Source organism: Chaetura pelagica, unplaced genomic scaffold, assembly GCF_000747805.2.
Source record: "Chaetura pelagica isolate M959 unplaced genomic scaffold, ChaPel_1.0 scaffold18, whole genome shotgun sequence".
NCBI lineage: Eukaryota > Metazoa > Chordata > Aves > Apodiformes > Apodidae > Chaetura > Chaetura pelagica.
The window spans coordinates 2,406,779-2,416,675 of NW_009954310.1; the positions used below are offsets into that span (position 1 = coordinate 2,406,779).

The window sequence follows — 9,897 nt, forward strand, 5'->3', positions numbered from 1 at the left end:
ATGATTTCTGTGCACAGAAAGCCAAGGAAACTTATGCTGATTCCATCTACTTTTTAAGAAAAAAAAAAAAAAAAAAAAAAAAAAAAAAAAAAAAAAAGTTATGTATCTCCAGGACTGTGGCCATCTGAGATGGTTCATCATTACTAAACTCATGTGGGGGAAAAAATAATTTATTAAAGCCTATTAAGTGCCAGAAAGTGATTATTTCATTGCCTGACATGAGTATATAGTTTTTATGGTTTGTTTTGGCCTTTTAAAGTTGGTGTTGTTTTTTTTTTACATGGAGGAATAGATTTAACATGAAATTTCATTGTAGTTTGAAATGCCTGACACCTTTATCAAATGATAAATAATTCAGATGTTGGCCAGTAGTTCAGTATTTTGCAGTTTGGTCTGCCAGAACATTTTCCATAGTAGATAATGGAAAAGTGAGACATGAGCAATAAAATTTGTGCTTATCTGTGGACTAAAATTATAATTACTTGAGGAATACAGTATTTTTCTATCTATATGGGTCAGGGGGGCTCTAGCTACAGATAGAAGTGGACGGAAGTCTCGAATCCTCATGTTGTTACCCTTGAATATCCATGCTGGAGCGAACAGGACCTGGCCTTCATGTGGGTCAATAAAATTCAGCCATTACAAACGGTGAAAGATCAACCTGCACAGGCAGGACCTTGCTCTGTCTTTCCAGGCAGCTTGAAATGATGGTTGGATGAGCTTAACTTCCCAAAATGCTTCAGAGATGTGGTAGTGAAGCCAGAGGATGCAGCCTCTGGTGTGGGGCCAACCTGGGTGGGTGCCTGTGGGGCTGAAGGAGCTGAGCTTGACAAGTGGATGGTGGTCAGGGTGTAGTTGAGGGGGCACTTCATGCAGTCTGCTCCATCTCTGACCCCTCTCAGGATACCAAATGTCACTTCAGCAAACCCAAGTCACAAGTCTGGACTCTCATATTCTCATGAATAAACAGTGTAAATTTTCAGTATCATACAGGTATAATCACACCTTTTTATCTGTTGCGGGGAGAGGTCTGGTTTGGGAGATCATTATTGGTATTCCTTTTAGTTTGACTCTCTGATGTGTGCAGCTGTGTTCTTCCAGTTTACTGGTATGTTTGTATCCAGTGGGCTGCTAGCTGTGTTTGGCCAGGCTTTTAAATAGTAACTGGGAGGTGAGACTGAAGTGCCACCTGACAGCATGTTAAGGAAGTTCACTGGGTCCTGGGTATTGAGTGGTCACCCAGTTTTGTTTACAGGAGTACAATTCATGCAGCTTTTTTGCAACAGCTCAGCAGCCACACCAACCCCAGTGTTTAATATTCACAAGCATAAAGACGATGTAGTGAAAGTCAACACCATTTTCACCCGGAGTTCCTTATCTGACAAGAGCTTCTTGTCTAGTATGTGAAATTGTAGAAGCCCACAGCTGGCAACTATAAATTCCTGCCTTAATGGGTCATGTCAGACATGTAGCACAGGCTCTGCTGGGAGGGAACCTGAGACATGGAGGAGTTTTTCCATACAGTGTGGTTGGGAGAGCATGTGTGTGTTTGGCAGGGGAAGGGGCCTGGGGGTCCAGCAGGTCCCGGTTCTTCAGGTCTCCATGGGGAAGAAGCACAGAGCAATAATGCAAACCTGGGCTCTCCAGGCAACCTGCCTCTCAGTGGTGGCTCACAGCAGATGTCTCTAGAAAACTCTTAACAAGGTTTGGTTCTTGTTTGGCTTGTTACAGGCTTAAAAGTTGCTAATTTACTGTCCAGAATTTAGGTAAAGCAGTCATTGGTTGGATAGTGTGACTGATTTCTCATTTCAGAGTTGCCCAAATGGGATAGTTTTAACGCTCAACAGATTCTATTTAACTGTAGTTTCTTTTGCTGTATTTCTGCTGAGGAGATGGATCAGTTTGCTGCTCTTCTGCCAGACATTCACTGTCAGTTGCCACAGTTACTTTCAGATACTTTGAGAGTTTCTTGGATCTCTTTTTCTCCTCCTGTTTTTGCCTTTCCTTGTATTTCTGCATGATCACTTGCAGTTGTGGTTTTGCCAAGGAAGATTTCATTAAATACAGTAGCCACCCCTTGGGCTTTTATTAGCACCAGCCTGTGCTGTGCATGCAGCTGTTTGTTTTCCAAGATGGGATTCTCCAAATGCAAAGTGTTAATATCTGACAGGTCATCTCTGGCTTCAGCTGATGCTTTTCCTATGTATACTTCAGGTAATTTAAACCATAGAAGAACTTTGTGATTCTGTGAAATACAGTTTAGAGTAGTGAGGAAATTAATCAGACTTACAGAACAACTGGCATTTTGTCTTCTTAACCTTGTAATTCCTCTGAGTTCTGCTAGGAAATCAGAGGGGGCAATCCTGGTGTAGCTAAATAAAGACTTTGAATTTTACCCCACAGCTGAATTGCAAGTGGTAGGCACTGTGTTAAAAGAAGAACTGTCAGGCAGACTTGCAATTTTGGTATTTCTCATAAGCAAGGACTTCTGCTGCTGGGCTCCCCCAACACTGGCTGGCAAGGGGCTGTGTGCCTGGGGCTGTTCTTTCCCAGCCTTCCAGGAGTCTTGCCTGACTTCCTGCTTGCCACGAGTCCTAGCAGCCAAAGAGGAATTGCATTATCAGGGTTTAGAGGTGCAGCATTACACGTGTTAACCTCTACATCGGTGCTTTGTCCAGTGCCAAACATGGCACTAGGCCATCGCCGGAGCGGGCAGAGGGAACAGAGAGGGGAAGGCAGCTGGGTTCCTGCTGCAGGAAATCCCTGGAGATGCCCACAGTGGTCTGTGCTCCAAAGGTGGTTGCTAGCCCACATCTTCCTGAGCAGGTGTGAGGCTGTGGGAGGGAGGGGATGTGCTGCATCAGCGCTTCAGCCCTGCAGCTGCACCTCCTGCAGTCCCCTCGTCCTGCAGCAGTGTCCTCTGAAACACCAACTTCTGCATTTTTCAAACTGATGAATCGATGCTGTTGTGTGTCTGATGCACCAGGTTTATTTTCAGAACACAGCCAGAAGTTGATTCCCCCCCCCATTTAAAAAGTAGCATTAGAACAGGCCAGTTGCAAGAAATTGCCTCCCTGTTAACAGTAGAAGGATGGCTACTGGCCACTACTGTCCTAATAGTATATCCTGTTCAAAATTGGTATTTACATTAAAAAAAAAAATTGCTTTAAAAAGCAAGTAAAATGAATACTGTGTCAATATAAATGCTAGGAAAATTATCTGAAGTTCAGTAACATTCAAAAGAAGCTTTGAGAATGTAGCAGAGGAAGGACTGTGTAATTAATACCTGCATGTTGCCTGTTTTTTGTTTGGGAAATATGTGCTTTAAACAGCAGTTGAGGTCCAGATTGAGAGAACTTGTAAAATCATACTAATGTGTGAGAACAAATGTAAAAATTGGATAACTTCAACTATTATTTTTATTGTCCAGGTGACACCTTTTTAAATGCAGAGGAATAAAATCTACAGTTCTGGATTAGAGCTTGTTATTATAGACCAAATAAAACCTTCCTCTCTAAACAGGCATTGTCCTCATCTTTGCACATAATCTTTCCTAAATATAAAAAAACTCCCAATACTCTACTTTTTGTTGCAAATACTGGTGGCTCGTCCTCAGCCATCACCTTGTTCAATTCAGCATCTCAGCAGTTAACCAGGTGCCTGTGAGGTTTATTTACCTGCTGCCCTGTGGAGTTTGTGTGTGTATTTCATGTATGAATGATTCCTGGAGATAAAAAGCTTTTGCAGAGAACAACCACAAGCAGCTCCTTGCTTAAGACACTGGCCTCAATTCTTTGTCCCATTCTCAGTATGATTATAGCCCCAAAACTGCAAAGTAGGCATGGGAGATGATACAGACATTTGTAGGACTGAGAGGGAGAGCAAGAGACATTGCCTGTGCTGTGCTACTAAAGGCTAGGAAAGGTTTTTTTAACAGAAATATTTTAATTTTAGGAGCAGGTCCCTGTTCCTGTGTATCACCCCACCCCTAGCCAGACCAGGCTAGCCACGCAGCTGACAGAAGAGGAGCAGATCAGAATAGCCCAGAGGATAGGCCTTATTCAGCATCTACCTAAAGGAGTCTATGACCCTGGAAGAGACGGCTCAGAGAAGAAGATCAGAGAGTAAGTTACAAACATCCAACAGAACCAACATGGCTGTGGCCTTGGTTAATGGTACTGCCCTGGGAAACCTCATCTCGTCCTCTTGCTTTCACCTTTTCTTCAGGGACTGCAAGTTAATGTAGCTTGCTGAAAAAAAACCCACCCATGCAGAAGGCTCTTCTAGTTGCAGGTGAAACTTAACTTCCCTGACCCATATAATTCATGCCCTTAGATGGTTTTTCCTCTCTTCTTGGGGAAATAACTTCACATTACTTCCTCACTTTTAGGGGTCTCTTTTACCTTTTCTCATTTATGCACTCTGCTGAGCTGTCCCCACCATGCCTACTGAAGGCTTCCCTGCCCTTGCTGGCATGGTAACCATTCTACAATGGAAACACCAAAAACATCTAGTGCTCGGTGGAGCCAGCACTGACAGAGTTGAGAACTCCTCACAGTAGCTATGGCTACTAAAAGTTTGACTCAAGCACACCCAGAAGTAGATATCACACTACTTTTACTTCCCAGCGTGTTACCAGCAGCTTCAATATTTCTCTGATGTCTTTTTTTCCCCCCAGATGTGTCATTTGTATGATGGACTTTGTTTATGGGGACCCTATCCGATTTCTGCCGTGCATGCACATTTACCACCTGGACTGTATAGATGACTGGTTGATGAGATCCTTTACCTGTCCATCCTGCATGGAGCCAGTGGATGCAGCACTGCTTTCATCATATGAGACTAACTGAGCCAGGGTTTCTCCACCATACCTTCAAGGAGACCATCCACTTTAATGGGTTTGATCCTTTTGTCATTCAGCCCAAAGAGCCAGGAATTAGGAATTAAGATCATGCACAAAGTATATGTTTCCTAATAAATAAAAAAAATATTCCTGAATGGCTGCAAATATTGGAAAAAACATAGTATTTTAGAGACTATAGAAAAGTAGGTTGTTATTTTTAATGTAAAGCCTTGACCCACCATTGTCTTTTAATGTTTGTTCTTACACCCTTATATAGGAATTGTGTAAAGTGTTACAGCAACTGTAAATGTTTAAACTGCGTGTATCCAATTTTATTAGCAGCAAGGTAAGAGTATTTTTTTCCTAAATAAAGTAACCAGTTTTGTTCTGATTCTTTTCACAAGTCCTGGCATTTGGGTCAAGGCTTTATTGAAATCTACATTTTATAACACTGGCACAAAAGAAATAGTTTTAAGCTTGTTTGCACAGTTATTTTTATTTTTATTTTCTTCTTTTTTTTTTTTTTTCCATTGGAGATGGAATTCATTGCCTTAGGTCTTTTTAATAGTGTATTGTTATTGTTGGGCTGGCTCTATGCTTGAAACCAGTTTATTTATAACCTGTTAAAAGTGCTATATTTTGTTTGCAGTTAGGAATATGCAGACTTCAAAGTGATCTCCTAGCCTGTAAGCAAACTGAGATGCATTATCCCTTTTCTACACTTGATACAGACTATGAAGCTACAAAACAAGTCCTGAAACTATGGTTTCATGGCTTTTTATAACTTGCTTCAGTTTGGATGAAACAATAGCCCTTAAAGTTTAAGATGTCACCTTTAACTTGATCAGTAGTTAAGCTACCATGACTGAAAAAAAAAGAAATAAATTTGGAACTAATGTAGTGTTATCATTAATCACTTATTCTACTTTTTTCTCCCTAAAAATGGTTGTCTTGGTTCATAGCAAATGGATACTGCATCTCTTCTTCTTGTAGTTCTTAGGTTATCAGAAGTTAAGAATAAACATACTGTATCTCAGTCTCCTGTATGAAATGTATCTGTTAAGCCCTGCTGGCTGAGACATCAGCCCACCAAGCAGATATGAAATCAGAGATGAGAAAAAATTACCTTTTGTTCTGCATGTAAATGCAGAGTTGCTATGAACACAGACTGTCCTACAAGCAGCTGAGGGGGAAACCAGTAGTGCTATAGCCAGGAGGACACAATTAGCTCATTTCTGTAGCAAACAGGATGTGCTTCTTAAGATGTGGTCTAGCCAAGATTGTAGCTGTTAAGACCTTTTATCCACTGAGCAGTTTTGCTTTTTTCTCTTTCTTTCCTCAGTGTCCTGTAACTGTGACTTTTATACACTCAACACAACGCTGATACATCTTGCAAAAGGAGATGCAATCTCAAGTCAAGCACACCAAATCAGGGAACATTCTTGATTGCTTTTCATATGTAGTTTCAGTACTTGATCCTAGTTCTTTAAAGACTCAAGTACTTTGAAGACATAGTGTATTTACAGCACAGAAGAATGGTGCATGGTATGGATAATTTTTTTTTTTGAAGGGTTGGTCAGCCAAATGTAGAATGGCCATGTTGATACATTTATTATTCCTGCAGTTGACAGCAGCCTACTCTTTTAGAGAAGAACTCCCAAGTAGCAGTCAGAAGTACTTGGGAGCAGTGTGCTGCTCTAGATACACTCAAATTGCTACACATGTATCTGGGCACCATTTTTTTTTCTCAATTCCTACATACCTATTTACATGGATCAAAATCTAGGAAGAGAGACCTGAAGTTGTGCAATATCATTGTTCCTTTTCATCATTCCATGTGTGTTCCTTCTTTTTGTCTGTTTTGGGGTATTGTTTTTTGGGTGGGTTGTTTGGTTGGGTTGTTGTTTTTTTGGTTTGTTTTTTTTTTTGGCAAAACAGTGTCCACATTAAGTATTAATTTCTTTTATCTTGTTAAAACTGGCAAATGAACAGTTTGAAAAAAGAGCATTGTCATGTTGGTGTTAGTCTTTATTTATTACACAACTTGATGAAGAGAGATTTCAAACAAAGATCAAGTGACCAATTACTGAGCTGAATGCTTTTCTAGGCACTTTGTATAGTTGAACTTTTAACACTGATCTACTCACTGGGCTAAGGGAAAAAGTTACTTTTATTAAAATACTTGTTAAATAGCAAAATGGTTTGAAGGGCTAAAACTAGAGTTGATTACACAGAAACATTCCAAAAAGTTCAGATTTTAGCTTAAAGACAACTGTGTAAATATAACAAATAAATCAAATGCTTTTTCAAGTTTTTAGGTGCAATGCTGTTCTGGGTGATTTCTGATTCAACACAGAATAACATGTAACCTGAATTTTAGCTACAGTTGTGACACCAGCTCTGTGTCTTCATTCCACCCACTGTAAGATGAAAGTAGTATTTGCCTCCTGTCCCAGAGGTGTCTAATAAATCACTTACACTTCAAACATATTAGATAGTCCATTTACAGCACAGCTGTTTCCTAACCAGAGTCTGCTGCAGTTCAGTGAGGGGAAGGGGCTCATACTCAGCTGGACCTGCTCAACCATAGCTTTTCTGATGCCAGGCCTCTATGTTTCAGGCTGGACAGGCCCATGGTAAAATTTGAAGAAAAACCCCTACTCTTCCAGCTGCTGTAAGTAAGCAAGCTTGTAGGTGCAGCAGCAGTAACCAGAAAGTGTTTAGTACAACACCAGTGGTTGTGCTGTAGAACTCTACCTGGCAGAACAACCCTGGCACAGACCCAGCAATAGCAGAGTGGATCATCAGCCTCAATCCTTTGCAAGACACAGTGCACAGGGAAGTCCACACACCCCTACTTGGTGCTGGACACCACAGCTCAGAGCAACCTGCTCTCCCTTTTACAGCCTAAGAGTTGCCCCAGAAACGGAGCAGGTGGGGAGACCAAGGGCATGGCCAGCATCCACAGTTCTTGCACAGCAAGGAGACTGTTAGGTTATGTTTGCAGATTATAGTAGGAAATGGATTTTGTCTCATAAAACAGAATTTAAAAAATCCCCACAAATCTGAGGCAAAAGAGATGCAACAACAAATAATGAATAGTCAATTTTATCAAGACCTTTATGCTTAATAATTCTTGCATGCTACTGGAATTACCATTCTTATCATCTTATGTCAAAGGATGGTAATCCTTGTGACTGGTTGCCAGTTCATTATGTAAATCTGGGAATCACACCATTTCTATATAAACAAAAAAGCTCAGAATTTCTTTCTGAGGAGCTAGTGTTGTAGAAGGGCTTTAACCACATAAGGTTTTAAAAGTTCCTACTGTCTTGCAACTTCCCAGGGCTGAAAGCAATTATGTGTTTGGAAGGCTGACAGACCTCTCCTTGCAGTGGTACAAGTGTATGTTTCTAGGCAAAGAGATTATGAAATACCTGAACTTACTTAAGTTGCCACAGTTTCAACACTTTGACATTTCCTGTCCTTGTGCAATCCTGGTAAAGATGAAAATCCTTCTGACTCAGACTGTCAGTTAAATAAATAACAAGATGGCTGAAACCAAACACACATGGCCTCTCATTAGTTAAATCCTGGATTAAAATGGACTTAGAAACAAAGTGGATGCTAGTTGATTACAAATACAGGTTTTTACAGACACCACTTTGTATTAAAAACATACATACTAGTTGTTAACCTATAAAGAACATGAATAAAGTATCTTCAGGAGAACCCTTCTCAACTTAATGCCCAGAATAAAAATTAGTTTAAAGGATTAACTTTTCCTTTCATATAGCATTTAACTTTGAAGAACATAATTTATGCTAACCATCCTTTGCAGAAAAGTTAGGGGCTTGGAATTCTCAAAGTTAATACCTTTTGATAAAACGAACAGTCTAAACATACTCTGCAAAAGCATCTTTTTTATTTAAGCAGAGTAACTGTTGGCTACTGAATGCATTACACTATCCACTCTGCACTTAGCCAAGTAAAAGCTGCAGAGAGGAATCTACATGGAAGAAATACTTGTGAAAACACCTGTGCATGTTTCTAGCAGCAAAAAGGCATCTACTTGCTGAGCAAGAGGGGACCAACCACACTGCAAACAAATAATAAGCCCCCAAACCTCTGTCCTCGCAGTTGGAAAAAGGAGGAATCATTTCATGAATCTATTCTTTGCAGCACCAACAGCTAGAAAATATTTGTCTCTAGTTTAAATAAGGCATTTCAACAACAACACCACTAAGTTCAATCCACTGCACATACTCCATGCACCCTGGGTGCCCACAGCTCCACTTTTCCTGGATGGAACAGGCTCTGCTCTTGCTCACTACAGGCACTTTTCCAGGGTTCTTGCTACAGAAAGACAAATGTCCACCTTTTTAGCATCTTTTCCCTACCCTTCTGCCACACTAGTGGGAGTGCTTGTCTAATCAAGAATTCACACTGGGTAAGCAGATTGAGGGAGACAGGCAAGGCAGAAATTCAAGGGGAAAAAGAGGATTCACTCCAACATGGTGTTTTCTGAGCAGGATGGAGCCATCCCAAGTGCTGTCCCAGAGTGAAAACTGGTGCCCTTAACACCCCAGCCTACAGCTGCTTGTTGGTGAGGTTACCTCAGTGAAGGGCTCCTTCTAGATTGCCCATTTCTTTTGGGATTTCTCCTTACAGAAGGCTACACAAAGCACTGTTTCCTTTATGATCCCACAGCAGCCCCTCAGTAAAGGCCATAAACCTCCCTGCATTTTCCTCAGACATCATCTGAAAAGGTGGCAAAGATTTTGCTTAGTGTATTTCACCCTTTTATTTTCTTTTTTTAAGTGCTGAATTCAAACAGTTCTGACAGCTTTTCAAAAAGCTCTGGCTACAGAGCCTGCTACTGGTGTGTGCGAGTGTATAAACACATAGACTTTTTCTGTGTATCTATATATACTCTTACATACATGTGTGTGTCACAGGATCATATACTTTCAAAAGACATGGAGCAAAGCCTGTACACTTGAGCTTCCTGCTGTTCCTTGGGAATACCCAGAATTATTTGCATCAGAGATGAG

At 40.8% G+C, this 9,897-nt stretch overlaps 1 protein-coding gene across 1 annotated transcript; it reads left to right on the forward strand.

Annotated features, from left to right (window-relative positions):
- Positions 1–2,769: 2,769 nt before the first annotated feature.
- RNF11 (ring finger protein 11) lies at positions 2,770–5,691 on the forward strand. The gene is made up of 3 exons (XM_010004034.1): positions 2,770–2,826; positions 3,955–4,124; positions 4,679–5,691. The coding sequence occupies exons 1-3, from the start codon at positions 2,770–2,772 to the stop codon at positions 4,848–4,850; spliced, it is 399 nt and encodes a 132-aa protein (XP_010002336.1). The 3' UTR covers positions 4,851–5,691.
- The last annotated feature ends 4,206 nt before the right edge of the window (positions 5,692–9,897 follow it).

Coding starts and splice junctions, on each gene's coding strand:
- RNF11 (XM_010004034.1), top strand. CDS start 2,770: ATGCCCACAGTGGTCTGTGCTCCAAAGGTGGTTGCTAGCCCACATCTT. Junction 2,827..3,954: donor GCCCACATCTTCCTGAGCAG/GTGTGAGGCTGT, acceptor TTTTAATTTTAG/GAGCAGGTCCCTGTTCCTGT. Junction 4,125..4,678: donor TCAGAGAAGAAGATCAGAGA/GTAAGTTACAAA, acceptor TTTTCCCCCCAG/ATGTGTCATTTGTATGATGG.